Below are 23,025 nucleotides of genomic sequence, written 5' to 3'. Positions count from 1 at the left end.
ATTACTAAAGAAATCAGAAACAATGTAAAAATGAAGAATTTTTTTAAAAAATATTTAGATGTACTAAAAAAATCAGAAAAAAATATGTTTATTTTTTGTAATAAAATAAAATAAAATAAATGTGCAACTATCTACTTTCATTGACACCTGCTTATAAGCTACAAAGTGATTTGTTCTATGCTGCTAACTTTTTTTTTTCTTTTTTTGGTATAGAAAAGCAGAGTCAATTTGACATTTTATGCCATTTTACTGTTAATACCAAATATAAAAATGTATGGTAGATGGTTGGATATAGGCTAAAACTTAAAATAATCATAGGAATAATTGGAAATACAATTTGGTTTCCTGTCATCTAGAATAATGTATTTTTTTCCAAAAAATATTTTTTAATACTTTTTACATTATTTATACATAACTTTTCAGATTTTTATTACTGTCAATTTTTTTTTTTATATTTTTTAGCAAGTTCATATTGTTAATAAATCTATTTATTATGTTTAAACAAATATTAATTTTAAATACCCGCCATTATATTGGAAAAGGAATAGCATTAAATTTACAAATATTAATTTTCAATACTCACCATTCTATTGGAAAAGGAATAGCATTAAATTTTGGTCTGTGTATTAATGATGTTAATTTAATAGGAAAGAACCATATTTGGATTTAAAAAAAGGATCTTGACCGTGTACAATGTGTCAATGCCACAGGTCAAAATCCTTGAATAGGCAAAGGTTAGATGACGATTTTTTTGATGAAAAATAATAAAAATCATTTAAAATTGTCAAGAATGTAGTGTTTTAAAATCTATACCATTACTAAAATATATATATATATATATATAGAAATGAATAATTTTTTTTTAAATCTTTAAAAGTACTAAAAAAATTCAGAAGGATTTATGGTATTTTTAAAGAAAAATAAAAATAATACGAAATAAATGTATAACTACTCTATTTTCATTGATACCTGCTTACAAAGTGATTTGTTATATGCTGCTATTTATTTATTTATTTTTTTTAGGTGTAGAAAAATAGAGTCAAGTATAATTGACATTGTGTACCATTTTAGTGCTAATTCCCAATATAAAACTGTATGGTAGATAGTTGGATTTAAAGCTTAAAAATAATTATAGGAATAATTGGAAAAACAATTTCTTTTTTTCCAGGCCTGCGGAATAATATTTTTTTCCGAAAAAATATTTTAATATTTTAACATTATTTATATATAAATTTTCAGCTTTTGTTTACAGTCAAAACTATTTTTTATATATTCCTTAGTAACTTTGCAGTACGTATAACTCAATTTATCAAATATTAATTTTGTATACCCATCATTCTATCGGAAAAGCAATAGCATTAAATTTTGGTATATGTATTAATAATGTTAACTTAATAGGAAATAAAGGTATTTAGATTGAAAAAATAGGTCTCCATACAATTTCTCAATATCACATGCTAAAGCATTCTTAAAAAGTTGAGCAAAGATTAGATGAGGAGAGAACCTCGTTCATTATATATATATATATATATATATATACACATATATCTGTGTTTTACGTTGTCCAAAAGTAATTATAATTATTAATTACGTTTTGATAATTAAGCATATTAGCGCATGCTCTTTCGCTTTTATCGCACGCCTTAAAGCTATGCCTAATTTGTTTATCTCTTATCATTTGTTATTTTTTTATTTTTTTACTTTTCCACAAAATTTGTATTTCTTCTACTTTAAGATATATACATGTATATATATATATATATACATATATGTGTGTATTTATATATATTTCCCAACAAAGATTGCAGTCACGTAGATTTAAAATCGACTTATGAATTAACCATCAGACTACTAACTGCTAATAATTTCCATATTAATTCTGGTTTTACAGATTTTGTGAGCAAAATTTTCGATGGGAAGAAGTTCAAAGATTATTTCCACCCCCATAGTGGGATTATTTCTATTCTTATGCCGCTGGACAAACATGGAAAAAGCAGCCGCAGAAGAAAAAAATTATATAAAATACAAAGAACCAAAACAGCCTATGAATTGCAAGGATTAAAGACCTTATGAATAGAATGACTTTAGCGGAAAAAATTGGTCAAATGGTTCAGTTGGACCGTGAGAATATGACAGCTGAGATTGTGAGACATTACAAAATTGGTAGCGTAATAAGTGGTGCAGGAAGTGTGCGTCGTTTGAAAGCCAGTGCATTGGATTGGACTAACATGGTCAATTACTTCCAAAATGGTTCACTTTCGTCAAGGCTTGGCATACCGATGATGTATGGAATTGATGCGTTCATGGGCATCACAATGTCTACAAGGCCACCGTTTTCCCACATAACATTGGCCTTGGTGCCACAAGGTATAACATATTTATATATTTATTCTTATTTATGTTATTTGGATTGAGAAAATGGAAATTATATTTTTTTTTTTTTTTATTCCCCTAAAGTTTAATGAAAATTCTAGTGTTTTAAATTTAAAAAATTTATGTTTAACCTTTTAAGTCTGTCGAGATCCAAGATGGGGAAAGTTTTATGAGAGCTATAGTGAAGATCCTAAAATTGTTACAAAAATGACTGATATTATATACGGCTTATAAGGTGATATTCCAAATAACGTACGAAAAAGGTCTTCCCTTTATCGGTGGAAAGTAAGTTTATATAACAAAAATTGTTGTGTCTCCACTAAAAATACTAAACATGCATAAAATACTTAATAGCAAATAATCACATAAATTGTAACATTCTGTCAAAATATTGAAATTACATATTAGTCCTTTATCTATATATATATATATATATTTTTTTTTTTTTTGATATATTATGTATATGATAATAAGGGATAAGGTAGCAGCTTGTGCAAAACAATTTGTGGGAGATGGAGGCACAACAAATGGCATCAATGAGAACAACACAGTGATTGATTGGCATGGATTGCTAAGCATTCATATGCCTGCCTATGACCAATCCATCATTAAGGGTTTTTCTACAATTATGGTTTCCTACTCTAGCTTGAATGGAACAAAGATGCATGCTAATCGTGACCTTGTAACTGACTTTCTAAAGAAAACGCTCAAGTTTAGGGTAACTAATTAATTAACAGATTAAATTTATTAATTAATTTGTTGATAGACATTTGTAACAAGGATGATTAATTCTTAATCTTGATGAATATGGTTTTGTTACATTGTGCAAAATTTGCAGGGTTTTGTCATCTCTGATTGGCTGGGTATTGACAAGATTACCTATCCACCTCATTCAAATTACTCCTACTCAGTTTTTGCTAGTGTTCAAGCTGGCATTGACATGGTTGGTCATACAATTTTCTCTACAAGCACCATTATCTGTCACCATGCAGCAACATCATTATCTGTCACCATTCAGCAACATCAACAATCACAAATGAACCATTATTTTTTTTATTTTTTTATGAATATCACTACTACATATAGTGAGGATATTAATTACAATATCAGCAGTGACAAACAATATTTTTGGTTCAATATTTATTAAAATTATTTATTAATTGGTATTTTCATATCATGGTTTCGTATAAATTATACTGAATTTATTGATACTCTAACTGACCATGTTAACAACAAACGTATCTCTATGAGTCGTATTAATGATGCAGTTAAAAGAATTTTGAGAGTCAAATTCTCTATGGGTCTATTTGAGAACCCTTGGGCTGATCAAACCTTTGTAAACAAGCTTGGAAGCCAGGTATATATGATAGCTCTTAATCTTTAATTTGCTTTACATGTTAATTAACTAGTATACAGGCTATGGATAATAATACAAGCTTGTATTTCTACATCTAACAGGCTCACAGAGATTTAGCAAGAGAAGCAGTGAGGAAGTCACTTGTTCTATTGAAAAATGGGGAAAATGCAGATTCTCCTGTACTTCCTCTGCCCAAAAACACATCCAAAATACTGATTGCTGGAACCCATGCTAACAACTTAGGCTACCAATGTGGTGGCTGGACAATGACTTGGCAGGGACTTAGTGGCAATAACCACAATGCTGGTATATATATGATACATTTTTCATACATATGTGCAGTTAAAAATATATGTATGTGTATATAAATGATATGACTTTTGTGTGAAACAGGGACAACCATCCTAAGTGCCATTGCAGCAGCAGTAGACCCTAATACAGAGATTGTATACAGCAAAAATCCTGATTCTGAATTCGTCCAATCGAATAACTTCTCATATGCCATTGTTGCGGTTGGGGAGCACCCTTATGCAGAGACATTTGGGGACAGTCCAAACTTGACCATTGCTGAACCTGGTCCAAATGTGATCAACAATGTATGTGGTAGAGTCAAGTGCGTGGTGTTACTCGTCTCCGGTCGTCCTCTCGTTATCGAGCCCCATATTCGGAGCATTGATGCTTTGGTTGCTGCATGGTTACCTGGTACTGAAGGTCACGGAATTGCTGATGTTCTGTTTGGCGACTATGGTTTCACTGGGAAGCTCCCAAGAACTTGGTTCAAAACAGTTGACCAACTTCCAATGAATGTTGGGGATCCACATTATGATCCACTTTACCCGTTTGGTTATGGGCTTACAACGAATCCAATTGAATCCAGTTAAAAATGGGCTCTAATTGGGCTTGGATTTTGTGACAATGGAAATTTGGTCTTTTCACTGTCAAAGACCCGGTCCTCACCAGTAATTGGTGGTTCAGGCTTCAGCCTTCTTTCTATACATTTATATATATATATATATATATATCTATATATATATATATATTTTTTTTTTTTTTTGGGGGATATTTTCTTTTACATTGTAACATTGTTGAACATGACACAGTTTTTATTTTTTTTAATAAAATTAATATGTTATGCTAATTACTTATTCCACTTTTTTACTTATACTTAAAATTGAGATTAATATCATTTGTAATATATTCATATATCCAACCAATAAAATATACAGATCTCTTCTGCTCATTGAGAAGGTTTTGCAAATTCAAATTGAACTAGTGGTATCGATGACAGGTGTTCCATAAATGGTTCACTAATCTTATTTCATGGAGATCTAAGAAGCAAGCTGTTGTGGTTAGTTCCACCATGGAGGCAAAGTACAGGTCCATTGCACATGTAACAGTTGAATTGTGCTGGCTAAGTAACTTAATTTCTGAAATATTGCAACTTCATTTTCCAGCATCAGTTGTATGAACTGCCAACTTTAGTGCTGCCGCCATAGCTTCTAATCATGTGGTGCAAAAGAGAACTAAGCACGTTGAGATCGATTTTCATTTTGTTTGAGATAAAGTCTCAGAGAAATTCATGGAAATTCGATACGTACCTACAGAAGAACAAGGAGCTGATTTGTTCACAAAACCATTATGCAAAGCTCGTTTTATGGTTCTGAAAAACTTCAGTTTTCAAGGGAAATGATAAGGTGCGTTGCTGTTATGTTAGGTGTTGTGTTTGTTAGTCCTGGTCAGCAACTAAGTTATACTTGTTGTGCCACGTTAGCATCTCAGTTAAAAGAAAGTTGGGCATGTGTCGGAGACTTAAGACTCGTTTCACTATCTGTTTTTAAAATAGATTTTTATCATGTAACACAGAAAATTATTTTCAAAAACAGTTCTAGAAAATAAATAAATAAAAAAATTTAGAAAACAATAAAATAATATTTTTATCTGTTTTGAATAAAAAAATACATATTATTTTAATTTGTTTTTTTCATTATTTTTTTTAGTCTGTATTTTTTTATCTGATAGAGAGAGAAAATTGTAGAGAAAAAACATTAGTTCAATTATTTGGAATATCTTAGAGAAAGAAAGTTATAGAGAGAGAAAAATATAATATTATGCCTTCATAAATGTATTTAATTAAATTTTCTTATTCATTCATTTTATCTTCCTTTTTTTTTTTTAAATTTTGTTTTTTAATAGAACAACTTAAAAAATAGATTTTTTTTTTTAATCCTCTATAAGTTACATCAATTATTTTTTATTGTTATTTTTTATTTTCCTTTCCTTCGTTATATATCTACTAGTTTTTTATTTTTTATTTTTTCATCTTACTTCTTTTATCAGTTTTTTTGGACAAATATTTTTTATATCAATTATTTATTTTGCTATTTTGTTCTTTTTTCCTATTTTTAGTTTTTTCCTTATCAAATATTCTCTCTCTCTCTCTCTCTCTCTCTCTCTCTCTCTCTCTCTCTCTCTCTCTCTCTCTCTCTCTCTCTCTCTCTCTCTCTCTCTCTCTCGATTTTGTTCTCTTTCATAATTTTCCATTTTTCCTTTATTCCATTTTTTTTTTTGCTTTCCATTTCTATCAGATTTTTTTTTAAATTTTTCAATATTTACTTTTTCTTTTTCATTATTTTTCTGTTTTTCTATAAGTTATTTTTTTTCCCCTTATCTCCATTTTTTATTTCCTCTTATCTCCCATTGTATTTATTTTTTTTCCTTTTTATTATTTATTTTTGTTTTTACCTTTCCTCTGCAGTAGTGTCAAGAAGGACTAAACATGTAGTTTGAGTATATTGGTAACATATAAAAGTTAGTACTTTTATTATTATGCTAATATTAAATTTTATAGATATTTATAGTTGAAAATATTATGTTAAACTTGTAAAATTTGATTCTATATAAATCTCTTCAAAGTTATATTAATTTCAATTTAATTCCTAAGGTTTTAAAAATGTCATTACCTCCTCTTAGGTTTCAAACAGTTTTCATTTTTATTTTCTATTATTTCATTCACATCCCTCAAGATAATTTCATCTACATCCCCTATAAGTAACAGTTCCAGTTGTAATTTTCAAAATCTAAGAGGCTAAATTAAAATTAATACAAACTTGTGAGCTTAGATGAAATATTCCCAAAAAAATATATAGCTATAAATATTACATATAATATTAATCAATGAATAATAATTTTAAAAAAATTTAATAGAATATAAATGTTATATCATATTTTGATATATATTTTATATATATAATTCAATAATATGTGAATGCATTACTATATATATATATATCTATATTATAGATATATATATATTATATATAAGGTTTCTTGTATGTTAAAAAAAAAAAAAAAGAAAAAAAAATGAGAACTTTTTAAAAAAATTTAAAAATTATTTTTTAAAAATTAATAATTCTACGATCATTTTATAATCAAGCCTTCTCAGTTTTGATAATTATAATCTACATGCAGTAGAAACCAAATGCTAGTAGCGTTAGTCTTTGAGAATGCTAAGAAGATGTTAAAGGCAGGTGGAGAAAGTCATGTGACACATAAATGCTCGGGCTTCTTTCAATGATGGAACATTCAAGTTTTGGCCTCAAATGTGGTCTCCGACTTATAGAGGAAGTTCCGTTCAATTTTAGGGACTATCCTGGGTATCATACTAAAAATGGTTTTCGTGGTGACAAAAAATTCAATTTTAACCCCAGCAAAACCTACAAATTTGGTTTTTAATCAATCAATATTACAGCCTTAATACATTAGTTTATTGTAAATGAAAATTCATGAGCTTTTCAGTTATATTTGATGCCTCAAATACATATGAATATGACATGCTTTTTCTCCCTTTGTGCCTCCTCCGTTACCGTTAATGATATATATGAAAAGTTATAAGAATCGTCGGACTAAAAATAAAGTTATGAGAATTGGTGCTTAATTTATCACTTTAATTAAAGTGGACTACATGCATATATGCCTCATAAAAGTGGCAAGTTTTTAGCACAAATTCTAGAACAAAGATTCCAAAATGGATAACATATTTGTACCTTTTTAACTTTTTTTCCCCCCTTCACAAACAGATAATGGACCTATCAGATTAAACACTAAAAAAAGGAAAATAAAAAGTCAAATAAAATAAATTCGTTTTGTATATACAAGGAACCTTACTTATATATTTAAATATAAAATTTACATTTTTATTTGTAAATTGAAACAGTTAAGACTAGTAAACGAAATGTTTGAAAGCAATGGCACTGGACAAATCTACATTCGAAACTATTGCTTCATTTCAATTCATCTCCTTCACCTTTCCCAACCCTTCTCATTCCTACTCACTTATCGAATCGCCGATTCTCCAGCATCAATTTTCCGCATTAACAGATTAAATTTGTTAATTATTTATTGATCAGCATTTGAAACAAGGATGACTAATTCACAAATTAGTGAGTATGGTTTTCTTACATTTGTGCAAATTTTGCAGGGTTATATTTTCCCTAGGTATTCATAAGATTATCTACCCACCTCATTCAAATGAAATTACTCATATTCTGTCTTTGCTAGTGTTCAAGCTGGCATTGGCATGGTTGGTCATATAATTTTCTCCGTAAGCATTGTTATTTGTCACCACCTTAACAACAGGGGTAATCACAAAAGAACAATTATTTTTTTCACTTTTTTCATGCATATCACTACTACATATAACGAAGATATTAATTACAATATAAGTATTGACGAATAATATTTTTAGTCTTATATTCATTAAAATTACTTGTTAATTAATATTTTTAAATCATGGTTCTATACAATAATACTAAGTTTATTGGTATTCTGATTGACCATGTTAACAACAAATGTATCCCATGCGTTCGTATCAATAATACAGTTAAAAGAATTTTGAGAGTCAAATTCTCTATGGGTCTATTTGAGAACCCTTGGGCTGATCAGATTCAGACCTTTGTAGACAAGCTTGGAAGCCAGGTATATATGATAGCTTTTAATCTTTAATTTTATTTACATATTTATTAACTTGTATATTGGCTATGGATAATACAAGCTTGTATTTATACATCTACGAGGCTCACAGAGATTTGGCAAGAGAAGCAGTGAGGAAGTCACTTGTTTTATTGAAAAATGGGAAAATGCATATTCTCCTCTACTTCCTCTGGCCAAAAATACATCCAAAATAATAGTTGCTGCCATGCTTACAACTTAGGCTACCAATGTGATGGTTGGACAATGACTTGGCAGGGACTTACAGGCAATAACCACACTGCTGGTATGTATATGATACATTTTTCATACATATGTGCAGTTAAAATTATATGTATGTGTATATAAATTATATTAATTTTTGTGTGAAACAGGAACAACTATCCTAAGTGCCATTGCAACAGCAATAGACCCTCAGACAGAGATTGTATACAGCGAAAATCCCCGATTCTGAATTCGTCTAATCGAATAACTTATCATATGCCATTGTTGCGGTTGGGGAGCACCATTATGCAGAGACATTTGGGGACAGTCCAAACCTGACCATTGCTGAACCTGGTCCACATGTGATCAACAATGTATGTGGGAGAGTCAAGTGCGTGGTGTTACTCGTCTCCGGTCGTCCTTTCTTCATCGAGCCCCATGTTCCGAGCATTGATGCTTTGGCTGCTGCATGGTTACTAGGTACTGAAGGTCATGGAATTGCTGATGTTCTGTTTGGTGACTATGGTTTCACTGGGAAGCTTCCGAGAACAGTTGACCCACTTCCAATGAATGTTGGCGATCCACATTATGATCCAGTACACCCATTTGGTTATGATATCACAGCCAATCCAATTGAGTCCAATTAAAAATGGGCTCTAATTGTGCTTAAATTTTGGGCGGATAGAAATTTGGTCTTTTCACAGCCCAGTCCTCGCCGATAAAAGGTGGTTCAAGCTTCAGCCTTCTTTCTATAAATTGATTTTTTTTTTTTTTGGTGGGGGGGGGGGGGGGGGGAGGGATATTGTCTTTTACATTGTAACATTTTTGAACAAGATACAGTTTTTTTTTTTTTTTAATAAAATTAATATGTTATGCTAATTACTTATTCCACTCTTTTACTTATAGTTACAACTGAGATTAATTTCATTTGTAATTTATTAAAATTGTCATATGTCCAACCGACCAAATATAGACTCAGAATGAACTAGTGGTAACGATGACAGATGTTTCATAAATGGTTCACTAATCTTATTTCATGGAGATCTAAGAAGCAAGCTGTTGTGGTTAGTTCCAGCATAGAGGCAGAGTACAGGTCCATTGCACATGTAACAGTTGAATTGTGCTGGCTGAGTAACTTAATTTCTGAAATATTGCAACTTCATTTTCCAGCATCAACTCTGTGAACTGACAACTTAAGTGCTGCTGCCATAGGTTGTAATTATATGGTGCATCAGAGAACTAAGCACATTGAGATCGATCTCCATTTTGTTCCAGATATAAGTCTTAGAGAAATTCATGGAAATTGGATACGTGCCTCCAGAAGAACAAGAAGCTGATTTGTTCACAAAACCATTATGCAAAGCTCTTTTTATGGTTCTTAAAAACTTCAGTTTTCAGGGGAAATGATAAGGTGCGTTGCTGTGATGTTAGGCGTTGTGTTTGTTAGTCCTAGTCAGCAACTAAGTTATACTTGTGGTGCCACGTTAGCATCTCAGTTGAAAATTAAGTTGGGTATGTGTAGGAGACTTAGCTTCTATCTTTTTGTATAAATATCTATAAGCATAGTCATAGAAGTAAGGAAGTCTATTCAGTATTTAGAAAAGCAAGAAGCTTCCAGATCTTTTTATTTTCTTTTCTTTCTTTCTTTTTCTTTCTATTTTTCCTTCTTACCAGACACGATTCTTTCTCAAATTTCTTCATAGCGGTCCTTAAGATTTTCAATACTTAAAAAGAAAGAAAAAGAAAATTCCACATGATATCAATTTTTTGTTTTTTTTTTTTTTTTTTTGGATGATAATGGCATGGGTGCCTAGGCAACCATTTCAAGACTTTCTTTTCCAAATTTAAGGTTTGTTTGCTTGCTTTGAGCATTTAAAAATAAATAAATAAATAAAGTTTGTTTGCTTGCTACAGTTCACACCAACGGACCACTTTGCATACACCAATCACAACAATCAGCATTTAAGATTCTCATCATCATATCCCACTATCTTTTCTTTTATTATTATTATTATTTTGGAGAAAATCACATCCCACTCTCTCATCCTCTCTCTTTTCTACTTTACCAGAGACCTAAGGAAAGAACTTGTAGCAGCACCCAAAAAAAAAAAAAAAAAAAGAAAAGGGTTTGTTTTCTTGCTACAGTTCACACCGACCAACCACTTTGCATACAGCAATCACAACAATCAGAATTTAAGATTCTCATCATCGGATCCCACTATCTTTTCGTTTATTATTATTATTATTTTTTTTTGGGAGAAAATCATATTCCACTATCTCTTCCTCTCTCTTTTCTACTTTACCAGAGGCCTAAGGAAAGAACTTGTAGCCAAAAAAAAGAATATATATGTACATACACTACTCTCTAGTACTTTACTGATATCTTCCTTCTTTCTCACATACAGGTGTGTGTCTGAACTCTGAAGCAATATGGGTCAACATTTCTCTGCCATGGCCGACTATAGTATATTTGACAAACATAAACAAAGCAAGAGCAGCCACAACGGTCTACCAAGCTTTACGGATGATCCTTTCTCTGCCATGGCCGACTGCTACCGTGTGTTTAGTAAACCAAAACCAAGCAAGAGCCGCGACAACCGTCTACTAGATAGTACTACAACAACACTAGCACTGACTACCCTGGCTACTGTTGCAGTATCAGCGCTGGTCTACTATCGTACAAGATTTGATGACCATTTAGATGATGAAATAGATAAGGATCATGAGGATCAGGAAGAGGAAAAGAGGCAAGTTTATCCGCCTGTTTCGGATTTGTTGGTGGTCAGCAAAACCCCAAATATGGATTTCATTTTCAACGAAGGTGATGGAAGACAACAACAACAACACAAGATATTGCTGGTGGGTGAAGGAGATTTCTCTTTCTCTGCTTCTTTGGCTTCGTCTTCTCCTTCTGCTTCCAACATGGTCGCTACATCTCTCAATTCTAGAGGTATATAAATAGCCCTACTCGAAGACCTTTTTGTTTTTTTTATAAGACCAAAATATATAATTAGAAAATTAACTTAAATGTTTCTCACGACGATATATATATATATATATATATATACAGATTTTTTGTACAGGAATTATCGGAATGCCATGGACAATATTAATGAATTAAGAAGGAAAGGATGCACCATCATGCATGGCATAGATGCCACAGAAATGGTAAAACATGATGCTTTAAGTGGAATGCTGTTCGATCGAATCATTTTCAATTTCCCACATGCTGGCTTCTTTGAAGATGATTCCACTGAATCCCAGCTCCGGTAAATGTTAATATTTTTACAAATTATTTAATAATTCTACTATCATTTTAATTTCTTAAAATTTAATGAGTGTTATAATCAAAATTTCTATGTTTTGATAATTATAATCTACGTGCAGTAGAAACCAAATGCTAGTAGCGTTGTTCTTCGAGAATGCTAAGAAGATGTTGAAGGCAGGTGGAGAAATTCACGTGACACATAAATGCTCGTACTTCTTTCAACGATGGAACATTCAAGTTTTGGCCTCAAATGTTGGTCTCCGACTTATAGAAGAAGTTCCATTCAATTTTAGGGACTATCCTGGGTATCACACCAAATATGGTTTTCGTGGTGACAAAAACTTCAATTGTAACCCCAGCAAAACCTACAAATTTGGCTTTTAATCAATCAATATTACAGCCTTAATACATTAGTTTATTGTAAATTAAAACTCATGAGCTTTTCAGTTGTAATTGATGCCTCAAATACACATGAACATGACATGCTTTTTCTCCCTTTGTGCCTCTCTATTTCTGTTAATGATATGTACGAAAAGTTATAAGAATCGTCGGACTAAAAATAAAGTTATGAGAATTGGTGCTTAACTTTATCACTTTAATTAAAGTGGACTACATGCATATATAACTTATAAAAATGACAGGTTTTTAGCACAAATTCTGGAACAAAGATTCCAAAATAGATAACATATTTGTACCTTTTTTACGCATGTGGGGGAGTCAAGTGCATGGTGTTACTCGTCTCCGGTCATCCTCTCGTCATCGAGCCCCATCCTCCGAGCATTGATGCTTTGGTTGCTGCATGGTTACCTGCCACTAAAGGCCATGGCATTGCCGGTGTTCTGTCTGGTGATTGTTGCTTCACTGGGAAGCTACCAAGAACTTGGTTCAAAACACTTGACCAACTTCCAATGAATGTTGGGGATCCACTTTACCCCTTTAGTTATGGTCTCACAATGAATCCAATTGAATCCAATTAAAAATGGGCTCTAATTGGGCTTGGGTTCTTTTCACTGTTAAAGTTAAAGACCCAGTCCTCTCCGATAAAAGGTGGTTCAGGCTTCGGCCTTCTTTCCATACATTGATTTTTTTTTTTTTTTTTTTTTTTTTTTTTTTTTTACGCTGAAACATGGTTTAACATAATACAATTTTTTGTTTTTTTAAATAAATTTAATATGTTATGCTAATTAATTATTCCATTTTTAGTTAACGACTGAGATTAATTTATTTTGTAATATATTAAAATTGTCATATATCCAAATGACAAAACGTACGGATCTCTATCATTCCATTTGATTAAACTTCTGCACATTTGGAAGGTTGCAAAAGGCTACTGAGCTACTTGAAAGTAACAATCGGTCATGGTCTACTGTTTCAAGCTTCAACCAAAATGTGTATCCATGGTTTTGGAGATTCAGATTGGGCTAGTGATAGCAATGACAGGTGTTCCACAAGTGTCTATCCAGTATTTTTAAGCCCTAAACTTATGGAGATCTAAGAAGCAAGCAGTTGTGGCTAGATCCAGCACGGAGGCAGAGTGCAGGTCCGTTGCACATGTAACAGCTGAATTGTGCTGGCTATAACGAACTTGATTTCTGAATTTCAACTTCATTTTCCAGCACCAATTGCATGGACTGACAAAGTTGCTGCTGCCATAGCTTGTAATCATGTGGTGCATCATAGAACTAAGCACATTGAGATCGATCTCCATTTTGTTCAAAATAAGGTCTTCGAGATGTGCCTACAGAAGGACAAGGAGCTGATTTGTTTATAAACCATTGTGCACAGCTCGTTTTCGCTACCTTCATTCCAGACTTAAAAGGTGCTGAATATCTGAATTAAACTTCATTGTTTACTATATTCAGGGGGCACTTACATTGTTTCAGCAAACTCAAGTTTATTGTTCTGAAAACTTCAGTTTTTAGGGAGAATGATAGGGTGCAATGCTGTTATGTTAGATGTTGTTTGTTAATCCTAGTCAGCAACTCAGTTATATTTGTTGTGCCACGTTAGCATCTCAGTTGAAAAGAAAGTTGGTTATATGTAGGAGAGCAAGCTTCTACTACAAAAATGTCACTAAGCATAGTCATAGAAGTCTATTCAGTATTCAGAAAATCAAGAAGCTTCCAGATCCTTCTATTTTCTTTTCCTTTCTTTCTTTTTCTTTCTATTTTTCCTTCTTACCAAATACGATTCTTTCTCAAATTTCTCAAACAGCAATCCGTAAGATTTCCAATACTTTAAAAAAAAATAAAAAAAATTCCACATGATGCTGTTGTTTCTTCTTTCTTTTTGGATGACAATGGCATGCGTGCCCAGGGAAGTGGCAAAATGTAACCATTTCAAGACTTATGTAACCATTTCAAGACTTTCTTTTCCAAATTTTCAAGAAAAATAAAGATTTGTTTGCTTGCTGCAGTTAATTAACTAATACTTATTACACCAACCAACTACTTTGCATACACCAATCACAACAATCAACATTTAAAATTCTGCCCATCATATCCCCGCTATCTTCTCTTTTCCCCCTCTTTTCGTGAAAATCATATTCCACTCTCTCTTCCTCTGTGTTTTCTACTTTACCAAAGACCCAAGGGAAGAACAGATACTACTAGTTTTTTACCAATATATATATATATATATATATTCTACTCTCTAGTACTCAACTGATATATTCCTTCTTTGTCACCTATATGTGTGTGTCTGAACTCTGAAGCAATATGGGTCAATTCTCTGCCATGGCCGATTACCTTACATTTAGAAAACCAAAGCAAAGCAAGAGCAGCCACAAACATCTACTAAGCTATATGGGTCAAGCTTTCTCTGCCATGGCCGACTGCAGTATATTTGGTAAACCAAAACAAAGCAAAAGCAGCCACAACAGTCTACTAAGCTATATGGATCAACCTTTCTCTACCATGGCCGACTACTTCCATATTTTCAGTAAACCAAAACCAAGCAAGACCAGCCACAACTGTCTGCTAAATATTGCTTCAACAACACTAGCGCTGAGCGCCCTAGCTACTCTTGCAGTACTAGTGCTGATGTACTATCGTACCAGATTTCAAAACCATTTAGATGACGATAACAAAATAGAAAAGGATCATGAGGATCAGGAAGAGGAAAAGAGGCAAGTTTATCCATGTGTTTCGGATATGTTGGTGGCCAAGGGCACCCCAAATAGGGATTTTATTTTCAATGAAGATGATGAAAAACAACAACACAAGATATTGTTGGTGGGTGAAGGAGATTTCTCTTTCTCTGCTTCTTTGGCTTCGTCTTCTCCTTCTGCTTCCAACGTGGTCGCGACATCTCTCGATTCTAGAGGTATTTTTATTTATTTATTTTTTTTTTTAAAGATCAAAATATATAATTAGCAAATTAACTTAAAATTTTCTCACTAGATTTTTTATACAGAAATTATCAGAATGCGATGGAAAATATTAATGAATTAAGGAGGAAAGGATGCACCATCATGCATGGCATAGATGCCACAGAAATGGCAAAACATGATGCTCTCAGTAGAATGCTGTTCGATCGAATCATTTTCAATTTCCCACATGCTGGCTTCTTTAAAGATGAATCCACGGAATCCCAGCTCCGGTACATATCAATATTTTTACAAATTATTTAATAATTCTACGATCATTTTGGTTTCTTAAAATTTAATTAGTATTATAATTAAACCTTCTCTGTTTTGATAATTATAATCTGTTTGCAGTAGGCACCAAATGCTTGTAGTGTTGTTCTTGGAGAATGCTAAAAAGATGTTAAAGAAAGGAGGAGAAATTCATGTGACACATAAATGCCGGGGCTTCTTTGAACGATGGAACATTCAAGTTTTGGCCTCAAACGTTGGTCTCCGACTTATTGAGGAAGTTCCGTTCAATTTTAGGGACTATCCTGGATATCACACCAAATATGGTTTTGGTGGTGACAAAAACTTCAATTGTAAACCCAGCAAAACCTATAAATTTGGCTTTTAATCAATCAATATTACAACTTTAATCCGTTAGTTTATTGAAAAATGAAGACTCATCAGCTTTTGAATTATATTTATACCTCAAATACTTATGAAAATGACATGCTTTTTCTCTCTTTGTGCCTCCTCCATTATCGTTAATGATACTTTACTATAAAAATAAAGTCATAAGAATCTTGGGAGTAAAATTAAAGTTATAAGAATTGGTGCTAAACTTTAGTTAAAGTGGACTAGATGCATATATACCTCATAAAAGTGACAAGTTTTAGCACAAATTCTATAAAAAGATTGCAAAATGGATGACATATTTGTAACTTTCTAACCTTTTCAACTTATTTTTTTTTTTATTTTTTTCACAAACAGATAGTGGACCTATCAGAATTAAGCACTTAAAAAAAAAAAATAAAGAAAAATCAAATAAAATAAACTCTTTTTATATATAAAACGAGTTTGTACGTATATTTAAATGTAAAAATTATATTTTTATTTATAAATTCAAACTGTTAAAGGGTAGCGAACGAAATGTTTGAAAACAATGGCGCTGGACAAATCCACATTCGAAACTATTGCTCCATCTCGATTCATCTCCTTCACCTTTCCCAACCCTTCTCTTTCCAACTCACTCCTTCGAATATCCGTCCTTGACTCACCGATATACCCCCTCAAATCACCTCGAGTTGCCGCTATGTTCGTCCCCAAACGCCGCGAGTCCGATTGGATCTTCTCCACCGAATCGGGTCATTTCCAGCTTCTCCACAACTCGCCTGGAATTTCCCGTCTAATTCTAGTCGGAAACCTACCCATCAATGATAGTAGTCCACCAGAATTTTACCGCCGTCCCGTGGATAACGACGAGTCGTTACAGAGCGGACTCGAGGTGAGCTTGAAGCCTCTTTTTCTTGCTTTATCACCCAAATCTTGCTTTGAAAATGGAATCCCCGAAATACCCATTTTGCGTTACGAAGATAATGTAGTTCGCAGTGTGGTTTTAGGGAGGTTTATTGGGTCTTTGGTTGGTGAAATGGTGGTTGAAGATGTGGAGATTGAGGGTAGAATTGAGCTGGTTTCGTGCCCAAAAAGGGAGTTTAGGAGACGGTTGAGGTTCAAGAGGATGCCCAATTTTATTCAAACGGAGATACCCATTCTCCCCAAGATGGGTTTGGGTTGCGATTCTGCAGGAATTGGTGAAGTTGAGTTTTTGCCTGATATTGGGGTTCTGGTACATCCTTACTTAGCTCCTATGGCGGCTAGCCTTAAGCTAGTTGGTAGCTATATTGAGGATCGGATACGAAGTGGATTTAAGCCGAAAAGTTTGTGTCTTGGAGTTGGAGGTGGGGCTTTGCTTGCATTTCTAAGAAACCAACTGGATTTTGTGGTTGTTGGTGTTGAGGCGGATGAACAAGTGGTAAGCGTTGCAAAGCAGTATTTTGGACTGGAAGATGATGGACATATCAAGATTTGGGTTGGGGATGCAATGGATTATATTGAACGACTTGCTCATCAATCTTGTGACAAAAATTCAGATTGTGTTGAGACCGAATTTGATGTTGTCATGGTTGATTTAGATTCTAGTGATGTCAGAACTGGTGTATGTGCTCCCCCTTTGGATTTTGTAAGGAAGCATGTCCTTTTGGCTGTTAGATCAGTTCTTTGTGATAATGGACTTCTAGCTATAAATGTCATCCCTCCAAGTGGTTCTTTTCATGAGATAATTGTTCATGAATTTGGTGAGGTTTTTAGTGAGTTGTACCAAATAGATGTGGGAAATGGGGAGAATTTTGTTCTTATTGCCACGAAGTCACCTGTTACGTTTCCTGTAAGTGATTGTGAGAATTCTTTTCTTAGCAAGCTAAAAGTGGTTCTCTCTGATGCATTCATGGATTCCATTAGAAAAATGTGATGACCAGTGGTTGAAGGAAACTAGAGGAATCTAGCTGTTTAAGATCTTCTTCAAAGATGATGCAGGGGAGAGTATGTTTTGGGATGTAGACTATCTTAAGTGGTCTCTCTGGATTGAACATTATGAATTAATGCTGTTCCGTTGGGGACCATTTTGAAGAAGTTTCTTGTCATATTGCTTGTGCTCCATTGCCAAAGGACAAAGGGAAGTGAATTAAGACATACTTTCTAACTACTGCATGTTGCAAATTATGCAAAGAGTAGTACTCCTACAATCACTACTACCAATATTGCCGACATCCCTCCTGATGTGTTGAACCCAAATGCAGTTCAATTAGTTTCGAACATCAAAAGGGAATATGCTAAAATGCCTGAGACTGGAGATTGGGACTCCTAGCAACAATCTTGTATGAAGGGGCTACCAGCCGGATTGACCAATAAATGATAGGTAATTTCATTTGCATTTACCTTGCATTTAGTTGAATATAATTTCACCATAATTTTCATCTCAATTGAGTTGTTAGCTATTTCTTAGTTGAGATTGCATGTTGCCACTGTAAACCATTAAGTTTTTGAACAGATGAGGCGTTTTCTTTACTAATTGTGAATGAGCAGTTATGGTAAAGTTTTATTAGGAAAATTATTGCGTATAGGAGAATAGCTTGTTTCTGTTGCATTTGGTTAATCCAGATTGTGCATTTAATTGTTTGATAGGGCATGTAGTTATAAACTTTAAGCTTATTTAAAAATATGAATATTTACTCTTTTACTAAAAAAATTCTTGGTATCTATATATATATATATATATATATGTTAAGAGAAATTCTGATAGAGGCATTGTGAAAGGTTTGTTGACATTAGAAAATCAATAAAGGATAAGTTATACAAGCAGCTTAGATAGATATGGGACTGGCTAGGTTCAGCTACACTAGATTAAGTTATGAACAAGCCCTATGTCATCTTCTATATATTTACTACCACACTATGTTGTTTGCTTCTGAATTGTTTACATTGTAAAAGCAATATTTAAACCTTTAATTTCATGGCTCTAATTTGCACAGTAATAGCAATCACAAGATGAAGTTCAACCACCAATTGAAAACCAATGCCAACTCGCAGTATTCAAATCACTACATATATATCTGCAATATATATATACACACATATACAAATATAATAATTCAGAATTGGTGTTTCTTTGGGAGTGAAATAATGGAGATAGTGGGTCGCAAGGGATAGAGGTTGTGGAGAGAGGAGGTTGAGAAGGCAGTGAGGTTGTTAATTGGTAATAAGGAAGAAACAGCTGAGATGAGGAAGCCAGCAAGGTTCACGAACCGCAAACAAGGCTGTAGAGAATGGGGCTTCATCTCATGCTAAGTCTCATGGCTTTGATCAACGAGTTAAAGTTGTTGAAAGATCAGGACATGATAGAGTAGGACTTTGTTAGATGTCTTCCTAAAATTTTTCATCTGCATTTTTTTTTCTCTCTAAATTCAGTAGCTGTTTCTCATATTGTGTTTTGACCGAATTTATTAATTTAATTTTCCTTTTTAAGTCATGGAACAGTAGAACACGGGAAGTTATAGATTTAGCAAGATTTAACTTTGAACACTAAATCATGCTTCATTAATTATTATTTATTTTAATTAATGAGTGCAAATTATAAGTTTATTTTATTTATGCCAATTTGCCCTCATTTCCTATAGTATGTAAAATTCAAATGCATAAAATTTTGAGATAGACCCAAAATAAAATAAAATAAAATTGAAAAATGAAAAAAAAAACACTGAAGCAAGTTGCCCATGACAAATGGCTATCAAATTGGACCAGGATGTACTTGTATTAATTTAGCTTGTGCAAGATATGAACAAATATTTTCCTTTATAGGATAATATTATAGATATCAATTAGTCTATTAAAATATTTATCAGATGATAAAATATTATTATATTATTGACTTTTATTTAATTGTATTTATTTTTTAAAAGATTTGATTATCCATATTTAAAGTAGATTAAAATTTTAATAACAAATAAATTATGTCACATTATCAAAGGCTAGTTGATACTGTTGGTTAATACTTCTAGTATTACTCACATGTATATATATATATATATAATCTAAAACTAACCATTGGAATAAATATTGAAAAATGTTGGTTTAGTAAAATAAAATAAAATTATTAGTGATCATAAAAACAATCCAATCATCAATTAGAACCTACCTCATAGCATTACTTTATTTACCTTTAAAACAGTAACGCCTGAAAAATGAGACATTGAATCCAATAATGTATGTTATCTATCCGCATAGAAGAAGACTTAATTAGGTTGGAAATTAATATTGTATAGAAATATCAGGTTATGTTTGTTCTGGGGACATGGGAGACCGTTTTACAAGGGAAAATAAATGTTTAATGTAACAATGGTTTTCCCAATATGTGTATATATATATATATATATATATATATAACAATGGCTAGATGTTGTTCGGACTAATCTTGATTTTCTTTTTTTAATAACAATTAAGAGTAAAGAAGAAACCATTTTAAAGTAATAATGCAATAATGCAACGACAATAATATTGATAACAATAAATAATAACCAATTATTGACAAACCATTTATATTTATATATTTATGATTAAAAGTTATAAATGTAAAGTATTAAATGGGAAAAAAATATTATAATAATAAAAAAATAAATAGTAACCAAGATAAGTAGATGATGTGACTTGTAGCATTTAAATTCGGAAATTATGGCCTTTTTCTTTTGGGAGTGCTACTTATAATCATTTTTTATTTTGAATAAAAAATATGTTTAGTACTAGTAACATAGGGACACCATTGCCAACGGCTCTACTCAAAATGAATAATAACCATGATAAGTTGACGATGTGACTTATAGCATTTACATTTGGAAATTATGGCCTTTTTTTTTTAATGCTCTTTATAATCATTTTTTTTATTTTGAATAAAAAATACGTTGGTAACACCAATGTAGCAAAGTTTATTAAAATTTAAATTACAATTTTTAACTTTTAAATTTATAGATACAATGATTAATCGATTTCTTTTTATTAAGATATTATTTTCCGTGGTCAATGTTATTTATAATTATTGTTGTGAATTTACATGTTATTTGACAATTTAAATAGCTAATAAAGCTTATTTAGGATGTCCTCAATTTGAAAAAATGGGTTGAAATTACTTAGAATTGTTAGACCATATGTATTTATATAATAGATTTTATGTGTTATATAATTCAATTAAATGATTAAATCTACTTATCCTTGTTTTAAAAAGTTAAAAACATTCTCATCTGCACCAAATTATTTACTTAGCCCTTTAAAAATTCACTTATATATTTAATTAATAATTGTCATGTTATCAATTATCCTAATAGTGATTTCGTTTTTTTCTTTGAACAATTTGTATTAAAAAAAAAATAATGTTACCACAACTAATAATCATTGGGCCTACATATTATTTAGCAATTTAAGTGATTGTTCAAAAAAATTTGCCTTTTCCAATTAAATTTTTAAAATAAAAATAATTAAATAAAGCCAATTAGTAATTATCATACATGCAGATCCTATAAATAATCATCACCAATAGCAAAACTCCATTTAAATGATAATCCGTTATCCTTGATGTTCTAAACTCAGAGTGGCGTTGAATTCCACACATTTTGAATGACATCAAATATTTTTTGTTTTTTCAATTTAGGTGGTTATTTCTTTGAATTCAATTGTTTGTGAGGTTATCAGAAATTCTGATAGAGGCATTGGGAAAGGATATCGCTCATCAGATGTACATGTACAAGTTACTCAACAGATGTATTTTTGATAGAAAGCAAGTTTTTTTTTTTTTTTTTTTCAAGCTGGAAAAAGGTGTGTTATAAAACCAAAAGAGCGAACACATATGAAGTATGAAGCTAATGAGCCAAGGCGTGATAATTCATACCACTTTCCTGGTTCATTATGGAAACAAAAAGATTGGAAATATTGTGAGGGTGATAGAACTCAAGTTACTCACCAGATGTACATGTACTACAAATCATGCAAATTTAATTTATATTTTTATGGTTTTCTGCTCAAACGCCAATCTTTCCCTCCCCTAAAAAAACACTATCTTCAGCAACATTTTCAGTAACACAATATCTATACGCATATTATACAAGAATATTTCTAGCCAAAAAAATATATATATATTATACAAGAATATTTTTTAATATTTTAATATCTTGATATTCAAGAATATTTTAATATCCTGTTATTCGATATGGAGTGGGCACAATATAGATCCCTGGGAGATATTAACGACGAGGGGAATTTTAGTAAGTTTATATAATCTGTTTGTAAAATATGTAAGACAAATAATTACATGTTATTTATATAATAGAATTATTGAAATATTGTTATGATTTTTGTTTTTTTTGTTTTTTTTTTTTAAATGAAATTTAGAGATCTGTTGGGCATACTCTATGGTGGATTGCATTGAACTTGCGTATGAGATTTCCACAACCAGAGGTGTTGCTTTATCGGTGCAAGACCTATTGGATTATTGCCCAAAGGAATCCAAGGACGAAGACAAAGAGTTCGGGGTAGGAAGTGCACTGGACTATATTATTAAAAATGGAATAGCAAGGCTGCAAGAGTATCCTTTTGTGGGCTGCAGGACTGACGTTCCACCAAAACCCATAGTAATAATTTTCATTTTTTTTTTAAACAACAATTTTTATTTTTTATTTTTTTGGGTCATATATATATATTGTTTTTTAAATTTAATCTGACATTATTATTATTTTTTAAATTAAAATAAAAAAATAAAAAATAAAAAAATAAAAACAGTGGAACAATCCGTTCACATCTTTGGTAAGCTATGAGAAGTTGTACTCTCCGACCGCTAGGTGATATGCAGATTTTATGTTGACAAAAGTTTCAGAGACTATAAGGGAG

General features: G+C 31.9%; 3 protein-coding genes and 2 pseudogenes across 7 annotated transcripts; all 5 read left to right on the top strand.

The window, feature by feature from the left end:
* Nucleotides 1-1,984: 1,984 nt before the first annotated feature.
* LOC107410348 (uncharacterized) lies at nt 1,985-4,611 on the top strand (annotated as a pseudogene).
* Nucleotides 4,612-8,395: 3,784 nt separating this feature from the next.
* On the top strand, nt 8,396-9,656 carry LOC125418308 (uncharacterized; annotated as a pseudogene).
* A 1,355-nt stretch (nt 9,657-11,011) lies between these two features.
* LOC107410368 (uncharacterized protein At4g26485) lies at nt 11,012-12,682 on the top strand. Of its 2 annotated transcripts, none has more exons than XM_016017789.4 (3): nt 11,012-11,870; nt 11,991-12,189; nt 12,311-12,682. In XM_016017789.4, exons 1-3 carry the CDS (start codon nt 11,351-11,353, stop codon nt 12,570-12,572), a joined length of 981 nt encoding a protein of 326 aa, XP_015873275.2. In that variant the 5' UTR covers nt 11,012-11,350; the 3' UTR covers nt 12,573-12,682. The 2 variants fall into 2 exon arrangements, with proteins under 2 accessions (XP_015873275.2, XP_015873274.2); XM_016017788.4 differs by having other exon boundaries at nt 11,017-11,870; nt 12,308-12,682.
* An 837-nt stretch (nt 12,683-13,519) lies between these two features.
* Nucleotides 13,520-16,267, top strand: LOC107410373 (uncharacterized protein At4g26485). 2 transcript variants are annotated; one of them, XM_048469031.2, is made up of 3 exons: nt 13,520-15,512; nt 15,590-15,788; nt 15,910-16,267. In XM_048469031.2, the coding sequence occupies exons 1-3, from the start codon at nt 14,906-14,908 to the stop codon at nt 16,169-16,171; spliced, it is 1,068 nt and encodes a 355-aa protein (XP_048324988.1). In that variant the 5' UTR covers nt 13,520-14,905; the 3' UTR covers nt 16,172-16,267. The 2 variants fall into 2 exon arrangements, with proteins under 2 accessions (XP_048324988.1, XP_048324987.1); XM_048469030.2 differs by having other exon boundaries at nt 13,525-15,512; nt 15,907-16,267.
* A 384-nt stretch (nt 16,268-16,651) lies between these two features.
* On the top strand, nt 16,652-22,548 carry LOC107410366 (uncharacterized). Of its 3 annotated transcripts, none has more exons than XM_060812286.1 (2): nt 16,652-18,514; nt 22,531-22,548. In XM_060812286.1, exon 1 carries the CDS (start codon nt 16,703-16,705, stop codon nt 18,065-18,067), a length of 1,365 nt encoding a protein of 454 aa, XP_060668269.1. In that variant the 5' UTR covers nt 16,652-16,702; the 3' UTR covers nt 18,068-18,514; nt 22,531-22,548. The 3 variants fall into 3 exon arrangements, with proteins under 3 accessions (XP_060668269.1, XP_048324910.1, XP_048324909.1); XM_048468953.2 differs by lacking the exon at nt 22,531-22,548 and adding an exon at nt 21,794-22,149; XM_048468952.2 differs by lacking the exon at nt 22,531-22,548 and adding an exon at nt 19,128-19,622.
* Nucleotides 22,549-23,025: the final 477 nt, after the last annotated feature.

The sequence above is a fragment of the Ziziphus jujuba genome, chromosome 10 (genome assembly GCF_031755915.1).
Source record: "Ziziphus jujuba cultivar Dongzao chromosome 10, ASM3175591v1".
Lineage (NCBI taxonomy): Eukaryota > Viridiplantae > Streptophyta > Magnoliopsida > Rosales > Rhamnaceae > Ziziphus > Ziziphus jujuba.
The sequence above is the reverse complement of the archived record's forward strand: the minus strand, read 5'-3'. Positions and strand labels throughout refer to the sequence as shown.

Bases quoted from the DNA above. Each gene is read 5' to 3' on its own strand.
- LOC107410368 (XM_016017788.4), top strand. From the start codon at position 11,351: ATGGGTCAACATTTCTCTGCCATGGCCGACTATAGTATATTTGACAAA. The intron at 11,871-11,990 runs GTATATAAATAG...ATATATATACAG, and splicing joins TACATCTCTCAATTCTAGAG to ATTTTTTGTACAGGAATTAT. The intron at 12,190-12,307 runs GTAAATGTTAAT...ATCTACGTGCAG, and splicing joins TCCACTGAATCCCAGCTCCG to TAGAAACCAAATGCTAGTAG.
- LOC107410373 (XM_048469030.2), top strand. From the start codon at position 14,906: ATGGGTCAATTCTCTGCCATGGCCGATTACCTTACATTTAGAAAACCA. The intron at 15,513-15,589 runs GTATTTTTATTT...TTTTCTCACTAG, and splicing joins GACATCTCTCGATTCTAGAG to ATTTTTTATACAGAAATTAT. The intron at 15,789-15,906 runs GTACATATCAAT...ATCTGTTTGCAG, and splicing joins TCCACGGAATCCCAGCTCCG to TAGGCACCAAATGCTTGTAG.
- LOC107410366 (XM_060812286.1), top strand. From the start codon at position 16,703: ATGGCGCTGGACAAATCCACATTCGAAACTATTGCTCCATCTCGATTC.